The sequence below is a fragment of the Mobula hypostoma genome, chromosome X2 (assembly GCF_963921235.1).
Source record: "Mobula hypostoma chromosome X2, sMobHyp1.1, whole genome shotgun sequence".
Taxonomy (NCBI): domain Eukaryota; kingdom Metazoa; phylum Chordata; class Chondrichthyes; order Myliobatiformes; family Myliobatidae; genus Mobula; species Mobula hypostoma.
In genome coordinates, this window is record NC_086129.1 from 25,613,083 (window position 1) to 25,634,564 (window position 21,482).

The window sequence follows — 21,482 nt, forward strand, 5'->3', positions numbered from 1 at the left end:
TAAATTACAGAAAAATTTGCCTATAATTTTCCATCTCCTAATTTTAGTATGAGGAACTAAATATGCTATTGACAAAGTCAATGACCTGAAACAGTCACAGCTTTTTTCTCCACACATATGCTACCCAACCTGCTGGATATTTCCATCGTGTTCTATTTTATGCAGTTCTTTGTTTCACTGGAGCATTCAAGTATGCAAAGTACAAAACAGCGAAATGTTACACAAAAAAGTTTTCCAGCAAGCAGAATTAATGACAGAACAGTAACGTGTCCCTTCAAGGGCTGATGCAATGTTGTGTTCTGGCAATGACCTGGTCCTACCTGTACATTGGTAATCTGCAGCGTCCCGTTATCCAGCATGCTGATGCGAGGGTCATTACCCAGGATCCTCTGTCCATCCTTGAGCCAGTGCACACTGGGAAGGGGGTTCCCGATCACATGACACGGGAGCTGTGCCGTAGATTCAACGCCAAGTGTTTGGTTGGCGGGGCCCTGGCGGATGATGGGTGGAATTCGATCTGAGGAGACTGAAACAGAAGTGGACAGTGAAGATGTGCTGGGGTTTTGTAAAGATGGTGCTATTGAGCAATGGTGAATTATTCCAACTAAGCAATACATTACAAAGAGGGCTAAACTGCTGTCCATTGTATTACACAGAGGGCTAAAGTGTGTTATACAGGAGCTGTATGGACTGCAAATGTGTCATACTGCAAAATAAAATTGAAAGAACAATGCATATGAGATATAAGAGCTGATTTACAACAAGAAGCCAAATTTATGAAGCACCTTCCATAGCTTAAAACTTCCCTGGATGCTTACAAGAGCATTATAATCATAGAACCATGCAGTCATACAGCATAGGAACAGGTCCTTCAGCTCACCATGTTAACCAGCAAGTACCCATCTACAGTGATCCCATTTTGCGGCAGCACTGTAGCGAACCAGTTAGTGTAATGGTATTAGAGTCATCGACACGGGTTCAATTCCTGCCACTGTCTGTAAAGAGTTTGCACGTTCTCCCCATGTCCGCGCGGGTTTCCTCCGGGTGCTTCCAAAGACATCCAGTGTAGGCTTGTAGCTAATTTGGTCATGTGGGTGTAGCTGGGTGGCGCAGGTTTGAGCCCGAAGGGCCTGTTACTGTGCTGTACCTCGAAATAAAAAAAAATCTACAGCAGATGCTTAGTCACTGATGTGCTTTAAAGAATATTTTAAAGTAAGAATGTGAGCAGTACAGATAAACTAGCGGGACTGCAAAGCCTTAGGCTCTTGACAATTGAATGCACAGCAGCCAAACATGGAGGGAGGAGATTCGGGCATGACCAGGACTCGGAGAAAAGCAGAATGTTTGGAAAGCTTACAGCGGAAGGTTGCAGGAATAGGGAAGGCTGAGGCCACAGAGGGAATTGGAAAGTAGGATGTGAATTTGAAAATGAAAGGGGATAGGTGCCAGATGATTTAGAGGATTAGAGGGGATCTGGTGTGCAGTCTGGAAGGTACTGCCTGAGAAAGTGGAGGAGGCAGAGACTCTGGCACAGTGAAGACTCATCTGGATGAGTATTTGAATTGCCAAGGCTCAGCAGGCTGCAGACCAAGTGCTGAAAAATGGGATTAATAGAGATGGGAACGAGGCTGGATGGCTCTGTAACTCTATGAACTTGGACAAGGGGGGAACAGGACGTTGCAAGTTAGGATGTAGGCAGTGGAACCACAGGAGACTGGACAGGCAAAGGAACAGGAATACTGGGAAGCAACTAATGTGTGGATGAGGCTTCCAGCAGTCGCTAAGCCGAGGCAAGAGTGGTTTGTGCTGAGGTAATTGCCGAAACAGGTAGCCTTTATGATGTCACCTCAGGGTCAAGGTCCACATTGTTCAGACGTTTGCCGGGAGAAGGGGTGGACTCAGTGTGTAAGGAATGGAGTTAGTGGCAGGGACTGGATACAATGGTTTCACTTCCCTGAACACTTACATACAGTAGAGAGTGTTCTGTGGCAGTACTGGATGTGGGATCAGCAGTGCGAGAATTCAGAGAAAGCTGCGAGGCGAAGAGAGGAGGCAGTGAACTAGGGCTCACTGTCAACAAGGTGTCAACTGATGCTATATATTCAGGGATGGCAGACAGAGGAAGGAATAAGGTGGACTCGGGGAAGAACCTTGGGGGTTACAGTGCAGTCTCGGAGAAAGAAGCTGATTCTCTGGTTTAGTCTGGACAGAGGGAAGGTATGGAGTCATTAACAAGCCCAGTAATTGCAAGAAGTTAGTAAGGATGAGGAAGTCAAACAATAAGGTGCAAAATCATAAGGAGGTAGATTATAAGGTCAAGAATCTAATTTATTATACTAGAGAACTATTTAATCATCTTGTAATATAACAGCAGGGTAGAAGCTGTCCTTGAGCCTGCTAGTATGTGCTTTCAGGTTTGCATCGTGGGAGGAAGGATGAGCAGGTTTGTTGGATTCAGATTGGATAGGGAGGGGTGGCTGGAGATGTATCTCACTGCCAAGATAAATGGAGTGTAACCAGGCAGCCGTCCTAGTGTTCTGCATTATGTAGACAAGCAGTACTGAGAGAGTGCTGGGTCTCAGAGCAGCCACAGAACTAAATGAACCGTACATCACACGACAAAGGGGAGATTGGGCAACAAACTGACTCTGTGGCCAGCAGATTCAACTTGTCAGCCCAAAGCAACTGTTCAGCAGTGGGACTGCATCTGATGAGACCGAGGGGAACCGGACAGACCACTCCCTCCCCAGATCACCATTTCACCATCAGGTTAAGGAACAGAGAGATAGACTGGTTTATTCGCATGGTGAAGGTACTGAAACTTGATCCCTTCCACACAACAAGATACTCTGACCCTCATACAATAACTAAACAGTAGATTAGCAGTGAACATTAATTGACTGACCTGATAGTATGTGAACTTGTTTCCACAGGGAGCTAGGCCGTCTTCAGGGCTCAAACATGTGTTTCAATTCAAGCACACCTCCCAACCCTCTCACTAAACACTGCCACATTTTTCAGTTATTGCAGGATCACAGCTTTGTGCCAAATGAATCAAGGTCTTTCTTCCAGTTTTAATTAAAAAGCGACCATTCAAGGCTTCAGAACAAGTAATTTTATTTGAGATTTAATTGGATTCTCCATTTGTTGCTTATTAGATTATTTTAACTGAGATCCTTGATGGGTCTTTCAGTACAATAAGGTTTGGTGATGCTGAACAATTATTCTGATTCACCGGATGGATTTGGGAATGGTGTGGTACAATTTTGGGACTGCGGAGGTTGAAACGTCAGCTACATTCTTGTGAGTCTGAATACATATTGAGGACAGTGTCAGGTTTAGCTGTGATCCTGCAATAGCTGAAAAACGTGGTAGCGTTTAGTGACAGGGCTCATTTGGAATCATAGAGTCATACAGAATTCAATCAGGCTTTTTGGTCCACAAAGTCTATGCTAACCATCAAGCACCCATTTATATTGATCCAATAACAATCCCACTTTTGTCCCATCAACTTCCCCAAACACTACCATTCACTTACGCCCATGGGCTGATTTACACTGGACAACTAGTCCACCAACTCACACATCTTTGGTTTTAGGAGGAAACTGAAGCAGTCAGGGGGAATCTCGCAGGATTACAGAGCAAGTGTGTAAACTCTACACAGACAGCACTGAAGGTTAGGAATGCACCCGAATCACTGGAGCTCTGAGCCATTCTACCACTGAGCCACAGATAATTCACTTTGTACACTTGCACCATTGCCATTCTACTCCACTGAAGAGGAAGAGATAACAAAACACATTCGAGTTATGGAGCGGGGTTGAGCAAGTTGGGACTCCATTCATTGGAGCGTAGGAGATTAAGGGGTCATCTTATTTATAAAATCATGGGGGGATAGAGAGGATGAAAGTGCATAATCTTTCCCAGGGTTGGGGAAGCAAGAACTAGAGGGAATAAATTGAAAATGAGAGGGGAGGGATTTAAAAGGAACCTGAGGGGCAATTTTTTTCACTCAAAGTGTGGTCAGTGCATGAAATGAGCTGCCAGTGGGAATAGTTGAGGTAGATGTATTAACAACAATTAAAAGGTGCTTGGGCAGGTACGTGGATAGGAAGGGTTTGGAGGGATATGGGCCAAATGGGACAAACACAGGTGGGGATCTTGGGTGCCATGGACCAGTTGAACCAAAGAGCCTGTTCCTATCCTGCATGACTCTGTAAAATAAAACATTCTTCGCCTGGAAATAGGACTGAGACATTTTCAGTGCACTAGATGGGTGCTGAGTTCAACACTAAGGCCAGAGATCAGAAAAATTCAGACCAACAGATTGAGGGAATCTGTGAACTAGATATCTGAAGCCATGGTTTTCACAGTGGATACCAGCACCAACTTATCCTATAAAAATTTCATGGAAGGATTTTTCAAACATAAAGTGACATTGCAAAGGAGACACCTTTAAAACCATGTACCCTTGGTTTTGGGGTGAGCTTCAATATGCATTAATTATGAAAATCTTAGTTTGCAACATTAGTATCCAATTTCTATCATTGGCTGATCTGTAATATGTGCTGCAATGATGTCATTGTGTGCGAAATATGACATGGAAATAAACCCCCTGTTAAGGTGAAATGCTTTAGGAGTGCCTGTTCCAATTTCCCAAGAAATGGGATTACCACTCACAATGTATACAAAATATGTGAATCAGTTTTTGTTCATTTTACCTTCAAAACAAGTGCAAATGGGTTCATACCCATACAGAAGCAGAAGCATGGTCCCATTGGGCATGAGAGATGGGTGAATATGTGTGTGGTTGTCACAGTTTCTTTGGAGAGTGGTGATCAGTAGAAAAATGAATGATGTGAAGCCTGGATTACAGCTCCATCCTTTTACCTGGCATTACCTGCTTTGCAGCCCAACTTAAGAAGCTGAGGACCTTACATGTGAGGGCAATACCTTTGTTGCAGGCTTGTCTCCACTGGGCAAAGATCAGGGTTTGATACCTTGACTTTAACCAGACTAAACTTACCAACACATTCTTGGGGTATAACTGTTGTACTGTTCCTGAAGCGCTGAGGCAGGAAGCAGTAACAGTGCAATAGCTTCCATAACTTAACATATTAACTTTTTTTTTCCTTTTCATAAATCTAGAAAAGCTCATACAGTCAGTTCTCATTTTTCTTACCAACCTACTTACCTTCATATTCCACTTTCTCTTTCCTTAATAATGCCTTGGTCCTCCTATGCTAAATTCTAGATATTTTCCAGTCTTCAGCTTTATTTTGGGGGGGGGGGTGGTCAAAGTTATAAGCCTTTTTTATATTTTAATTTTATTTACAGACCTTCCGGCCTATCGAGTTTGTGCCGCCCAATTGTGATCAATTAACTTACCAACCCATACACCTTTGGGATGTGGGAGGAAACTGGAGCACTTAAAGGGAGCCCACATGATCACTGGGAGAACGTACAAACTATTTAGAGACGGTGGTGGAATTGAACCCAGGTCCCTGGTGCTGTATGCTAATTGCTACACCCCAATTATTTTCATTTGATCTAATAATATCCGTATTTTTTCTGTGCAGCTGTGGCTGGACTACAGCTTTTTTTTTGGTGGCTTTTCCTTAAGGGGATACTTTTTTTTTGTAAACTGCATTAATGTCCTTAAAAAAAGCCATTATTTGTTTACTGTCATACATCCCAATGCAATTTCCTGATCTACCACTGCTAAATCACATTTCATATCTTAGTAGTCTGCATTATTATGACTGAAGTAAATCACTTTCAATTTTTATATAAGATTTATTCATATTATGAATACTACTCCCTAAAGACCCTTTAACTACCAGATCATCAATTAAACCTTTCTCATTACACAACACCAGGTCTAACACAGCCTGTTCCCTTGACACTGATCTGAGAAACTACTCCATAAATTGACCCTTTTCACTATTACTACTAATTTAGTTTTCTCAGTTTATGTGAAGATTAAACCCCCCCAACCCCGATTACTGTATTTCCCTTATTACACAGAACTCTAATATTACGATTTATACTCAGTCCCACATTATAACTATTAAAGTTTTTTTATATATATATATCCATAAATTATCTTGAGATTCATTTTCTTGCAGGCATTTACAGGAAACAAAGTACAATAGAATTTTTCCAAAAATCTATACATAAACAGACAAAGACTGACAAACAACCAAAGTACAATATAAGACAATCTCCACAAATAAAAATAATACTGAGACCATGAGTTGAAGAGTCCTTTGTAGTGAGTCTGTAGGTCATAGAATCAATTCAGAGTCATGGTTATTGAAGTTATCCGTGCTGGTTTAGGAGCCTTGTGGTTGTAAGGTATTAACTGTTCCTGAACCTGGTGGTATGGGGCTTTAGGCTCCTGTACCTCCTTCCTGATGGCAACAGCGAGAAGAGAGCATGGCCTGGATGGTGTGGGTCCATGATGATGGATGCTGCTTTCTTGTGGCAGCACTTTATATACTCAGTGGTGGGGAGGGCTTTTCCTGTGATGGTCTAGGATGTATCCACCACTTTTTGTAGTTTTTTTTCCATTCCTGGGCATTGGTGTTTCCATATCAGAGCATGATGCAACCAAACAGGATACTCTCCACTGTGCATCTATAGAAGTTTGTCAAAGTTTTAGATGACATGCCAGATCCGCACAAACTTCTAAGAAAGTGGAGACAATGTCATGTCTTCTTTGTGATAGTACTTGTGTGCTGGTCCCAGGACAGATCCTCTGAAATTTGATGGCAAGGAATTTAAAGTTTCTGACTCTCTCCACCTCCATTGCTCCAATGAGGACTAGCTCAAGGTCTTCCAGTTTCCTCCTTCTGGAGACAATACTCATCTCTTTGGTTTTGCTGATGTTGAGTGAGAGGTTGTTGTTGTGGCACCATTCAACAAGATTTTCAGTCTCCCTCCTATATTCCAATTCATCTCCACCTTTGATTCTGCTCACAACAATCAACAAGCTTAAATCTTTTCTCCTCCCCATTCTCAAGACCTGCCCATCATCTCCCTCTGGCTTCCCACCTCCCATCATTTGTTCTGTGGTCCACCGTTCTCTCCTGTTAGATTCCTTCTTCTTCCGCTTATCCCCTCCCAGCTCCATAATCATGAGCAAACTTAAATATGGCATTGGAGCCGTTTTTAGCCACACAGTCATACGTATAAAGTCAGTAGAGCAGGGGGCTAAGCACACAGCTCCACGGTACACCTGTGCTGATGTTGAGTGTGGAGATGTTGCTCATCCATACTAACTGTGATCTGCCAGTGAGGAAATCAAGGATCCAGTTGCACTGAGAGGTACCAAGGCCCAGGCCTTGGAGCTTAGTGATGAGTTTTGAGGGGATGATAGTATTGAATGCAGAGCTGTGGTCATCGAAGAGAATCCTGATGAATGCATCTTCATTGCTCAGGTGTTTCAGAGCTCAGTGAAGAGCCAATGAAATTGCATCTGCTGTTGACATGTTGTGAAGGTAGGCAAATTGGAGCCAACCCAAGTCACTCCTCAGGCAGGAGTTGATATGCTTCATGACCTATCACTCAAAGCACTTCAACATGGTTGATGTAACTGCTACTGGATGATAGTCATTTCAGCAAGTTACAACATTCTTCTTGGCCACTGGTACGATTGATGCTTCCTTGAAGCTTGCCTGTATTAGTTACAGCTCCCCTCAATATTTTCTCCCATTGCTGTTTCACAGCTCCACCCAAACTAATTCGATCTGATTTTGTGAGCTGAAATTCTTGCTCTCTGCTGCCTTTATCCCACTCTTGAATATCAGGACAACTCAGCCTCCTTTCATACTCTGCATACCTCTTTTAAAAGGCAAGTTTCCAGGAATATCTAATTCCCAGTGTAGTTTACCTCGTAACCACAGCTCTGTTGTGGCCACTTAGTTTCACTTACTTATTTTGACTTGTGCTATAAATTCAGTGCTCATCGCGAATGCTGTTTGCATTCAAACAAGAAAAAAAAATCAATATTGTCTTTTAAGCACTTTTCCCAGTTCTGACGCTAATAGGGAGTACTTTGTGTGCACTATTCCTTCCTGATAGACCGTGGTCATCCCTCACTCACTGTATTACCCTGCACGAGCATTTTGTCTTTATCTTTAACCTGCAGCCCTCTTAACCTGCCTAACTCTGTGCTCCATGCCAGCGCACTGGCTTGCTGAATGTCTTATGCTGCAACAATGGCCGGGGTTCAAAGGGACTTTGAAACACCTGGGGTCCAATGAAATAGTGATGCAACATGTTGAGCCAGCTCCTCACAGTGCCAGAGATCAGTGTTCTGTCTGTCTCGGTGCTGTCTCGGTGGAATTTGCACTGGGCGGAGATTAATGTAGATATACTGTGAATGGGTACCTTGATGACTGGAGTAAACTCTTTTGCAAAAGGGCCTGTTTCTGTGCTATATGACTCCATGTCTCTACCTCAAGTCCTACAAGTATAAACTGTAAGTTGCATTTTATACTGTTTTATGCTTCTTCAGAAAGCTGGCATTGTTCACATTTGTCACAATGTAAGTCCTGGCCTTTCAGTGACCAAGCGTCCAATTTATCATCTTTTGAGGCATTGGGGGACACCTGCAGTCAGGTACTGATCCTATTCCTCCCTTTTTACAGGGAACGTTTCACTTGAAGACCTCCAACAGAAGCCCATTACCTTACAAGTGAGCACCACAAGGATCTACATTACTCAGAAGCCTCAGGACAAAGACAAAATGTCAACGAAAATTGAAACTGTGTGTGCTACTTGATGGGGATTACCTGAAAAAAAAATTCAAGCCCCTGTTTTGTTTGAAAACTGAAAGAGCCCAATGTCCAGAAAGACCCTCTATTTGGATGCTTCTGGAAGAGATTTTGTTGCAATCAATGGAAATTGATTACGCAGCAATGAGCAGTAACACTGTGAGAAATGAGATGGAGTAATTGTTAAATAGATTTCAGTCCAGTGAAACTGCAAACGACCAGAAATTAAACTGCAGGGTAGTCAAGAAATAACAAGATTACCCTGACCCTTAATAGTCCGTTGCAACAGCTCCATTTCATGCCACTATACTTGATAAATAGGCTTTCTGAAAGATGCATTATTACTAAACAATGATATGCTTAATTATTGCTTTGTGTGAGTGGACTGTGCACAGTAAGGGGAAATGATAGTGTCATAATGATACAGCATGGAAACAGGTCCTTTGACCCAGTTCATCCATTCCAACTGTTTTGCCCAGCAAGCTGGTCTTGTCTGTCCATGTTGGGTCCATAGCCCTCTAAACCTCTTCTATCCATGTACTTATCTTGATGCCTTTTAAATGCTGCTAACGGCTTACCTCAACCATTGTTTCTGGCAGCTCATTCCAAATGCTCGCCGCGCTGTGTGTGAAGAAGCTGCCCCTGATGTCCTTCTCAAATCCTTCACCTCTGATCTTAAACCTGTGATCTCGCACCCCCTGCCCTGGGAACAAAGGACTATGTGCTTTCACATTTCTTATGCCTCTCATGATCATACATACCGTATGTCTATCAGCTCACCCTGCAATCTCCTTCGTGCCATCTTTCCCATAACAGGCTGACCAAGGTTGCGCACATACTTCAAGTGCAGCCTTATCAATGTCTTATACTGCATAGCTGCAACATAACTCCCACCTCCTGTACTCAATGACAAAGTAAATCCCCAAGTCTCTGAACAATAAATGTTCACTGATGTGTACTCAATGACCTCAAAGACACCCTGAGTAGGACAAGTGATATTTTGAGCATTACACTTGAAGAGTAGATTTCGGAACAGATACACTGAACTGAGGGAACTACCAACGTCTTTCAGCATGTGAATTTTGTTCCATGTCCTCTAATGTCACAGGAAGTGCAACTCCTTCCATATGCATACTAGATTTGTTAGCACATTATTTTAAGCTTCTAAAAGGAAGTTGAGAATCTGACTACCTAGAATTTGTGAGTGAGAGAAGAGTCGTACTCTGAATGTTAGAGGACAAGGGCCTAAAGAAGGGAACACACTGGCAGGCCTGAAAGCCTTAGAAAGTAAGAATTAGAGACAGGAAATATATTGCTAATATCAACAACGTAAGGATACATGATACAAGATATACTGCCTGCCATAACCCACAAGAACTTGTTCAACAATGCCTCCCAAATCCAAGTTGTTCACCCTCAAGTTGGACAAAGGCGAGTTGATTCATAAAGAGGAATTGAGAAGAATGGAACAATCTCATTGGCGATTAGAAGAGTGAGAAGTGATCTTCTAGAAATATGGATAATTCAGAGGAAAGTTGGCAGGATAGATGCTGAGTGGACATTCCTCCTCCTGAGAACAGGCTAGACATGGTCTCTAGAAAAGGGAGGTAAGGAAGAATTTCTTGTCTCAGAGAGTTGTGAATCTTTGGAATTCTCTTCCATGTAGAGCTGTGGAGATTGATCAGGACAGTTCAATTTTGGATGGCAGGGGAATCCGGAAGGTAGGATTAGGTAGGAAAATGGAGGTGAGATCAAATTCAGTTCAGCCCTGAATGGTGAAGTGGGCTGAAGTGACCATATTGCCTTCTCTGGGTAATAAATTCTGTCCTTTTGAGGAATGCCCACATGCCGGAATAAGCTATAAATATAATTTAAAAGTTGATGCATTTATGACCATGACAAAAGGATGAACACAAGACAGGCAGTGTCCTATGGCAAATGGCACTCACCAGTCCAGCTGCCATGACAGGGAGAAATCTAGTTCCTTGAATTTGAGATGTGACCATTCTTTCACCAGCACCTCCTCAACTATGTTGCTATTGTGGTTTGTTTTGCTGTTGAAATAAAGCCATGCACAGTTTGACAGAGAGAGTTTACACACAGGTAGTTCAAGCTCATTGGAGGATTCTCAGACTCAGCTACCCTTAAATGCCCAAGTTGTCATGGCAACCCAAGCTTGCATACAGATGATATGATCTATTGATTTCATGTTATAAAGGTCAGAGTAAAAGTGAGGTTAATTCTGTAAAATAAAGTACCTCATCCACTTCTCTTCTTCCTGACAAGGATAACTCCTCATAAATGAAAATAATACTAAAATGCAGATGCTAAAAATCCAAAATAAAAACTGAATATATCCCCCAAAACGTTATTACAGATATTGCCCAACCTGCCTGGTCAACTGCTTTATCCATGTGAAAAGTTAGACACCCGGCTAAGTAGCAGCAAAAAAATATTTCTTTATCACCGAAGAATTTTTTTAATGAAATGCTCCGAGGTATACTAGCACCTAATAAAGTGGCCACTGAATTTATGTCCCTGGTCTTCGGCTGCTGTAGCCTATCCACTTCGAGGTTCAGCATGTTGTGCTTTTAGAGATGCTCTTCTGCATACCACTGTTTTAACACATGGTTATTTCAGTTACTGTCACTTTCCTGTCAGCTTGAATCAGTCTAGCCATTCTCCTCTGACCACTCTCATTAACAAGGCACTTTTGCCCACAGAACTGCTGCTCACTGGATGTTTCTTTTTTGTTTTTCGCACCATTCTCCGTAAACTCTAGAGACTGCTGTGCATGAAAATCACAGGAAATCAGCAGTTACTGAAATACTCAAACCACCCCGTCTGGCACCAACAATCATTCCATGGTCAAAGTCACTTAGATCACATTACTTCCCCATCGTGATGTTTGCTCTGAGCAACAACTGAACCCCTGGACCACGTCTACATGTTTTTATGCATTGAGTTGGTGCACATGATTGGCTGATGAGATATCTGCCTTATTGAGCAAGTGTACAGGTGTACCTCATAAAGTGGCCACTCCGAAGATTGCCCATATGATTGTCTATGCAATCAAGATGAAGAAGGCAATGTAAAAGAAACAAAAGAATTGTTCTCCAACTGTACAAAGTCAAATGTTATCAGGTATATGTCTAGATGAAGATATACGGTATCTGATATTATAAAATGCTGATGGGATGAGATTGTCACATTAGGTGTGTTGAGACGGTGGTTTCTGGAAGAGATTCATACTGATAATAAAGTCACCTGAAACCTGAAGACAATAGCCGTAAGTGCTATTTATTAAATAAACAGCTGAAACGTTACTAGATATGTCTACTGCCAACATTAGAAAGTCAAGCATCAAAGGCACTTTCATTGGAAACACTCAGCAGGTCAGGCAGCATCAGTGGAAAGAGAAACAGAGATAATGTTCTGCAAAGGGCCTCGGACCTGAAACATTTCCCTTTGCATGGGTGATGTCTGACCTGCTGAGTATTTTTTAGCAGTTTCTGTTTTTATTTCAGATTTCTAGCATCTGCAGTTCTGCTTTTTTTTTCATATTCCTATCGGAAATGGTGGTGATGCCTTTTCAGAGAGCACATTGACTATGGTGAGAAGGTAATCGACAAGTCTGTGCTAGTGGGCAGTCACTTAGAATGTGTCGAGGTGAACCAAGTGGGGTTCTATACTACAGAAGAGCATCTTAATGAACTTTTGAGATCCCTTTTCTCACATCGTAGCTTACCAAAAGAGTTAGTCTAAGAAAATAGCCCTGCATTTTGCTTATTTCTATCTTGGCAATTTATAAAGCAAAATGGTGGAAGCACATACTTATTTACCCATGTCAATCAAAGATGTAGCAAATAGATCAGCAAGAATTGTCAAAGTAGCATGGAAGTGATATCATAGGGTAACTCAAATTTAACAAGCATACGTCAATTAGCAAATTTCAGTTTGATGTCACATTTCATTATGGGTTATAGATCTGTTAAGCACACCAAAGGACTACAGTATGATTTAGCTAACTACAATCAATTTTAGATGGAAGAGAAGCAATTAAGATGCAGAGAAAATTATAATCACAATTTAAGCAAAGCAATATAGTTTGCCTGCTAACACCAGCCAGCAAAAATAATGTTCAAACATGGCATGTCAAAGTAGAATGCAGAATTTGGAGAATTGTGCACAGAAGTGGATAACACCCACAAGGGTCAGACAAGAAAATACTCGAGTCATGTGACCATGAGGTGATTTCTAAAAGTTGATCCAGTGAAAAGAACATCACAAGCTTCCACTGAATTGGGTTACACATGAGCTTCTTTGAGAAGATCAAAGAGATTCATAAAACCTGTAATTAGATCAAATCTGTGAATTTGAATCAATTATTTACTTCAAAAAGAAGAAAGTAGCTTTGTGCTTATAGATCTATAATGCGTGTTCAATGCACAGTGTGGTCAAAAAGAATTGAATAAAGGATATCTGCAAGTTTTAGCATATCTCTGTGTCTATTACAGATTTAGTATATTACAAACACCAGATGCAGAAAGATTAAGAATCCACATATACATCATACTGTTCATTCCTAGATGCCTCCTGAAGGGCTGATACACATTCCACTTGGACCGGCTCAAACAGGATATCTAGGGGTTGGTGTAAAGAGTTTAACTTAGGCTAATTATAAAGGAATGACTGTATTTATACAGAACATAATCGGAATGTCCTGAAACTACTATTATGCAGGCAATAATATAGGCATGTGCCAGTAATCCTGCTTCCAAGATCATGCAAACCAGATGAGGCTAAATTAAAGAAAGAGAACACAGTACAGAGGCAATCTCCCCGCATTTCATTTCCTGTATTCATTTATGGCACTAATTATTCCCCATCGATTTGGAAGCAGTGACAGGCCAGATGAAAGCTCACACTCAATTGGAATTCCCAGCAATAGTCTGCAGCCCGGGAGGGTGAGGGGTGCTGGGGAAATCAATCAATGCAAGTGGCTGGCTCTGGACAGAGGTAATCCGGGGGAGACCTGTCATCCTGTCAGCGATCACAGGCTGTGCTCATCATTCAGAATGCCAGAGGGGCTCCCGTATCCCATCAGATCCAGGAGGACTAGCCCCAGATCACTCGGGCTGACACATGACTGACATGCTTTTAGAAGAGGGTTGCAGGAACCCAGGTGATTCCTCTGAGCAGTCCATCCAGTTTGCTGCTCCGTTACATCTCAAGTGGCGCTGTAATGTCTTTTGACAATGTCAATTAGAGCTTCTGATGCTGAAATTGCCAGTGTTGTGGTCCAGCCTACCTGAGCAGCAGAGCTGTCAGGAAACACATTGCAATTCCTGATTATGAAGAAACCAGTGGATATTCAGACAGAGAAAATCAATATCACCATTTCTTTCCGGTACCTGAGAAGAAGCCATGAAACCTGCTGAGTTTTTCCAGCATTTTGCTTGTTGCTCCTTTCCAGAGACTTTCTGCAAAGTTATTCCTATCCTGTAAGGAATCTAATTGCCATGAGTTGTTCTAAAGCTCTGATGGAGAGTGAGCCTTCCATGTTCCAAGCCAATTGACTTGACGCTGCCCACAAATAACAGGGAAGGATCATAGTCTTGGACCTTCTGCTACAGGACATGGATGGCTGAGTACCGCAGGGAAGCCCATCAAACCACAGAAGGGTGTATCACCAAGGGAGCCACTGGAGTGGCAATGGCACTACATACAAAATAAAGGTATTAACACCACTGAATATATTGAGCAAATGGCACTAATAATGTAAAGAGTTTCCCCCTTCCTTTCCACTCCTGATAAAGGGTCTTGGTCTGAAACATCAGCTGTTTGCTTCCTTCCATAGATAATGCCTAACTTGCTGAGTTCCTCTGGCATATTGTGTGTGTTGCACTTTTTATTCTATTGTATTTTTTATTATGGCTATTTTTATTTTTGATTATTTTTATTTTAGAGATAATAAAAAGAAATTGGATTGGCTCTACCCATAAATACGGCCTGGACTATTTGAGCAACCAATCAGGTAATAAGATTAAAGAGGGCATCCTGGAGAGCTAGGAAGGGTTAAGGAATTACCTGTCATTTACTGGAACCTTAGTTTGAAACCAGATTAACAACCTGTTGAACACAAAATTCTTTGACATCTGTTAACAGTTGAACAACCAGGTACTGATACACTACTTCTGTCAGACTGAGGTCAGGGATGGCATGGCTGCGTAGAAAGAGAGACAGTTCAAAAGAAGCGAGCGGGGGGTGGGGAGAGGCAGTTGGAACATTTTGCATGCCACAGTTCCCAAGGAGACATTGGATTGCGCAGGAGAGCGTTTAGCAGAAGTAAGCAGGGGTAGTTGGCACTTTTTTTGCACCACAATTCGTGAGGCGACATTAGAATGCATTGCATCAGCAGTTGGCACGTTTTGTGCACCGCAGTTCCGGAAGAGACATTGCATTGCATAGAGGGAGAGAGAGTTTAAAAGAAGTGAGCGGGAGCAGTTGGCACATTTTGATCACCAAGTTTCCAAGTAAAAATTGTGTTGTGTAGAGAGAGAGAGAGACACACACAGAAGCAAGTGGAGCCATCAGCATATTTTGCGTACCAAAGTTCGCAAGTAGACCTTGGATTGCGTAAAGGGAGAGGGAGTTTAAAAGAAGTGAGTGAGGGCAGTTGGCGCATTATGCGTGCCACAGTTCCCGAGGAGACATCGGACTGCACAAATGGAGAAAAAGTTTAAAAAAAAAAGCGAGCAGGTGCAGTCGGTACATTTTGCGCCACACAGTTCCCAAGGAGACACTGGATTGTAGAGCGGCACAGAGCGCTTAAAAGAAACGAACAGGGCCGTCGGTACATTTTGCGCGCCACAGTTTTGGAGGAGATATTGGAATGCGTAGAGCAAGAAGGTGTTTAGAAAGAAACGAGCGGGGGCAGTCAACTAATTTTGCGCACTACAATTCCAGGGTACACATTGGAACGCATAGAGGGAAAGAGAGATTAAAGAAAGCACGCGGGGGGGGGGGCGCAGTCAGCACACATTGCGCGCCACAGTTCCAAAGGGGAATATTGGACAGCAGAGGGGGAGAGAGAGTTTAAAGGCAGTGATACATTTTGCACACCACAATTCCTGAAGAGGCATTGGATTGCGTAGAGGGAGTGACAGTAAAAGCATGCTTAAAAGAAGCGAGCGGATGCAGTCAGCACATTTTGCACACCACAGTCTCAAGGAAACATTGGCTTCCGTAAGCGGAGAGAAAATTTTAAAAAAAGCAAGCGAATGTAGTAGGCAGATTTTGCGCACCACAGTTCCCAAGGAGACATTGCATTGCATAGAGGGCTTAAAATTAACGTATGTTGACAGTCAGTATGTTTTGTACACCACAGTTCCTGAAGAGACAGTGGATTGCGTAGTGGGACAGAGAGCTTAAAAGAAGCGATTGGGAGCTGTCAGTATATTTTGCATGCCACAGTTGCAGAGGAAACATTGCATTGCATAGAGGGAGAGTGAGTTTAAAAGAAGCGCATTTTGCGCAGTCAGCACATTTTGCGTGGCACAGATCCTGAGCAGAAATTGGATTGCATAGGGGGAAGAGAGAGTTTTAAATTAACATATGGGGGGCAATCAGCACATTTTGCCTGTCACAGTCCCAAGAAGACAACGGATTGCACAGAGGGAGATTTTATAAGAAGTGACCGGGGGTGATCGGCACATCTTGCATGCAACAGGTCATGAATAGACATTGGATTGCATAGTGGGAGAGAGAGCTTAAAGGAAAAGAGTGGCGGCATTGGCACATTTTGCGCAACAAATTTCCCGAGGAGACATTGGGTTGCATAGAGGGAGAGACAGTAAAAAGTGAGTGGGGGCAGTTGGCACATTTTGCGCACCACAATTCAGGAGTAGACAACTGATTGCACAGAAGCAGAGAGAGAGTTTAAATGTTGTGAGCGGGGGCAACCGGCACATTTTGTGCACCACTGTTCCCGAGGAAATTGGATTCTGGAGAGGGATGGAGAGTTTAAAGGAAATGAGTCTGGGAAATTGGCACATTTTGCGCGTTGTTTTTGAGGAGATACTGTAGTGAGAGAGATAGTTTAAATGAAGTCAGCAATTTTTGACCGCCACAGTTCCCGAGGGGACAATAGGTTGCGTTAAGGGAGGGGGAGTTTAAAAAAAGCAAGCGGGTGCAGTCAGCATATTTTGCACGCCACAGTTCCCGAGGAGGCATTGGGTTGCGTAGAGGGAGGGAGAGTTTAAAATTAGCGTATGGGGACAGTCGGTACATTTTGCGCGCCACAGTTCCTGAGGAGACAATGGATTGCGTAAAGGAAGAGGAAGTTTAAAGAAAGCAAGTGGGGGCAGTTGGCACATTTTGTGCACTGCATTTCCTGGGGAGACACTGGCTTGCATAGGCTGAGAGAGAGATAAAAAAAATCAAGTGAGGGCAGTTGGTACATTTTGCCCACCACAGTTCCCGAGGAGACATTGCTCATGTGTAGAGGGACAGTGAATTTAAAATTTGCATACAGAGCAGTCGGCACACTTTGCGCACCACAGTTCCTGAGGCGACATTGGATTGCATAGAGGAGAGAGTGTTTAAAATTAGCGGGGGGGGGGGTCAGTCAGCACATTTTGTGCGCCACAGTTCTCAAGGAGACATTATATTGCATAGACGGAGAGACAACTTAAAAGAAGAGAGCTGTTGCAGTCGAGCACATTTTGTGAGCCACCGTTTGAGCAGACATTGGCTTGCATAGAGGAAGCGTTTTTAAAAAGAAGCAACCAGGGACAGTCAGCTTATGTTGCATGCTACAATGCCCGAGTAGACATTCGATTGCGTAGAGAGAGACATTTTAAATGAAGTGAGTGGGGGGCGGTTGGCAAATTTTGCGCGCCACAGTTTCTGAGGAGACATTGGATTGCGTAGAGCGGAGACAGTCGGCACATTTGCGCACCACATTGGATTGTGTAGAGGGAGGGAGAGTTTAAAAGAAGTGAATGCAGCAGTTGACACATTTTACGTGCCACATTTCAAGAGGACACATTGGATTGCAAAGCGGGAGAGAGAATTTAAAAGAAGCAAGCAGGGGTAGTTAGCATACTTTCAGCGCCACAGTTCCTGGGGACACATTTTGGCTCGCGTAAACGAAGAAAAAGCTTTAAAAAAAGCGGGCGGGTGCAGTCAGCACAGTTTGCGCGCCACCGCTGCTCAGGAGGCATTTGATTGTGTAGAGGGAGAGTGAGTTTATAAGTCAGCGGGGTCAGTCAGCCAGAATGCACGCTGCATTTCATGAGTAGATGTTGGATTGTGTAGAGGCAGAAAGAGTTTAAAAGAAGCGAGCAGGGACAGTCGGTACTTTTTATGTGAACTGTTCCCAAGGACAGCTTTGCTTTCATAGAGGGAAGGAGCATTTAATGCAAACGACTGAGGGTAATCGGCACATTTTGCATGACCCAGTTCCTGAGCAGACACTAGCTTGTGTAGAGGGAGAGAGATTTCAAAAGAGCGAGGGTAGCCGGCTCATTTTGTGTGCCACAATTCCCAACTTGACATTGGATTGCATAGAGGAATAGTGGGTTTAAAAGAAGCAAGCACTGGCAGACAGCACATTTTGAGTGCCACAGATCTCACGCAGACATTGGATTGTGTGGCAGGAGAGTTTAAATGAAGCAAGTGGAGGTAGTTGGCACCTTTTGCACGCTATAGTTCCCAAGTAGACATGAGATTGCGTAAAAGGAGAGGGACTTTAAAAGAAGCGAGCAGTGGCAGTTGGCACATTTTGCATGCCACATTTCCCAAGGAGATATTGGATTGCATAGTGAGACTGAGTTAAAAGAAGCAAACGGGGGCAATCGGCATATTTTCTGCACCATAGTTCCCAAGGAGACATTGGATTGTGTAGAGGGAGAGTGAGTTTATAGGAAGTGAGCAGGGTCAGTCAGCACATTTTGCGCGCCACGGCTTCTGAGGGGAAAATCGGACTGCGTAGAGGGAAGGAGCACTTAAAGTAAACGTGAGAGAGGAATCGGCACATTTTGTGTGCCACAGTTCCTGAGGAGACACTAGCTTGTGTAGAGGGAGAGATTTTTAAAGAAGCAAGCGGGTGCATTTGGCACGTATTGCGTGCAATATTTCCCGATTAACATTGGATTGCGCAGAGGGAGTGGGAGCTTAAAAGCAGAGAGCGGGAGCAATTGGCACATTTTGTTCGCCACAGTTCCCAAGAAGTCTTTGGATTGCGTAGCAGGAGAGTGAGTTTAAAAGAAGCGAGTGGGGGCAGCCGGCAAATTTTGCACGGCACAGTTCCGAGGAGACTTGCATTACTTAGAGAAAGTTTAAAACAAGCGAGCAGATCAGTCAGCACATTATGCACACCACAGTTCTCCAGGAGACACTGGCTTGCGTAAACGAGAGAAACTTTAATAAACAGTGGGGTTGGCACATTTTCCTGAGTAGACATTTGATTGCATAGCAGAAGGGTTTAAAAGAAGGGAGTGGGGTAGTCAGCACATTTTGCGCAGCACAGTTCCCGAGGATACATTGGATTGCATAGAGGAAGAGGAGGTCTAAAAGAAGCAAGCAGGGGTAGTCAGCACATTATGGGCACCACATTTCCCAAGGAGACATTGGATTGCATAGCAGGAGAGTTTAAAAGAAGCAAGCAGGGGCAGTCAGCACATTTTGCGTACTAGAGTTCTAAATGACACACTGGATTACGTAGCGGAGAGAGCGAGCGCGAGCAGTCAGCATATTTTGCACACCTCAGTTCCCAAGTAGAGATTTAATTGCGCGGGAGAGAGTTTAAAATAAGCGAGTGGTGGCAGTTGGCACATTTTGTGCGCCACAGTTCCCAAAGAGATATTGGATTGCGTTGAGGGAGGGAGAGCTTAAAGAATCGAGCAGGGGCATCAACACATTTTGCGAGTCGCAGTTCCCGAGGATAAATTGGATTGCAGAGATAGAGAGTTTAAAAGAAGCGAGCCGGCACAGTCGGCATATTTTGCATGCACCATTTCCCAAGTAGACATTGGACTGCGTAGAGCGAGAGCGAGCTTAAAAGAAGCGCGGGGTCAGTCAGCACATTTTGCACCCACAATTCCCAAGGAGACACTGGATTACATAGCGGGAGAGTGGGTTCAAAAGGAGTGATTGGGGGCAATCGGCACATTATGCATGCCACAGTTCCTGAGTAGACATTGGATTGCGCATAATTAGGCACTTGGCAAAGTCCAATAAAAATAAGTTAGGTTTAAGTGGAGTGGTCATTGAGTGATTGTGTCAGTGTTAGAGTGGGGAGTTGAGCCTTTGTCTCATCAAGGTTTTGGCAAGGAGAGGCAGAGGCAGTAGGTCAATCTTTTTTGTTATTTATTCTTTCTTCTTTCTTATTGCACACTTAGAACAGTAGAAGACGCCAGGCAGGATTGTGGAATACTCCTCTTGTGTGATGTGAGAAGATAGGGTGACCTCCAGTGTCACTGACAACTACACTGCAGAAGTGCATCCAGCTGCAGCTTCTAAGGAGTGACACAAGGAGTGTTAAGGAGTCGGAGCTGGAACTAGATGAACTCCAGATCATTTGGGAGGCTGTGGGATTGATAGACAGGACATACAGGGAGGTAGTTACACCTAACATGCAGGACTCCGGTAACGGTGTGACCATCAGGGGAGAGAAAGGGGAAAGGCAGGCCATGCAGAATACCCCTGTGGCTGTTACCTTCAACCGCTTTGGATACCATTGGACGGGATAACTTAGCAGAGGAAAGCCACAGCAGTTAGGTCTCTGGCACTGAGTCTGGCCCAGAAGGTATGTAGGGAGAAGAGACAAGCTCTGGTAATAGGGGGTTCGTTGGTTAGGGAAACAGAAAGGAGATCCTGTGGATGAGAATAAGGTTTCCAGATGATCTGTTGTGTCTCGGTGCTAGGGTCAGGTATATCTCAGATCAAGTCCACAGCATTCTTCAGTGGGAGGGTGAGCAGCCAGAGGTCCTGGTCACTTTGGTGCCAATGTCATGGGTAGATAGGGTGACAAGGTCTTGCAAAGTGAGTTCAGGGAGTTAGGTACTAAGTTAAAGGATGGGATCTCCAGAGATGTGACCTCAGGATTGCTACCTATGCCACATGCTAGTGAGGTCAGAAAAAGGAAGATCATACAGTTTAGCACATGGCAAAGGAGATGGTGCAGGAGGGAGGGCTTCAGTCTTTTGGATCATTGAGCTCTCATCCAGGGAAGGTGGGACCTGTACCGAAGGGACGGTTTCCACCTGAACTGGAGGGGGATGAATTTCCTACGAGGTTTGCTAATGCTACATGGGGTGGTGGTGTTTAAGCTAGTGTTGCAGGGGGATGGGAACCAGAGCATCAGAACAGATATTGGAGTGGATATGGAGAAAGGTGCCGCTAAGCCTACATACAAAGTCAGGAATCAAAAGGTTAAGCATTGTGGGACTAATGTTCTGAGCTGTGTATATCTCAATGCAAGGAATGTTGTAGGAAAGGTGAATGAGCTTAGGGCATGGATCAGCATGTGGAATTCTGACATTGTAGCCATTAGCGAGACAGTTGCAGGAGGAGTGTCTCAATATTCTGGGATTCCATTGTTTTAGAATGTGATGGAGTGGGGGGTATTAAAAGGGGATTGATGATATTACTAATCAAGGAAAATGTCATGGCAATACTCAAACAGGACAGACTGGA

At 43.6% G+C, this 21,482-nt stretch overlaps 1 protein-coding gene across 4 annotated transcripts in view; it reads right to left on the bottom strand.

Annotated features, from left to right (window-relative positions):
- robo3 (roundabout, axon guidance receptor, homolog 3 (Drosophila)) overlaps nt 1-21,482 on the bottom strand; it is a 609,199-nt gene that overhangs the window by 130,040 nt on the left and 457,677 nt on the right. For all 4 annotated transcript variants that reach the window (XM_063038553.1, XM_063038552.1, XM_063038556.1 and 1 more), the window contains one exon: nt 321-526. In XM_063038553.1, coding sequence (XP_062894623.1) covers nt 321-526 — 206 coding nt within the window. The remainder of the gene's footprint in view (nt 1-320; nt 527-21,482) is intronic.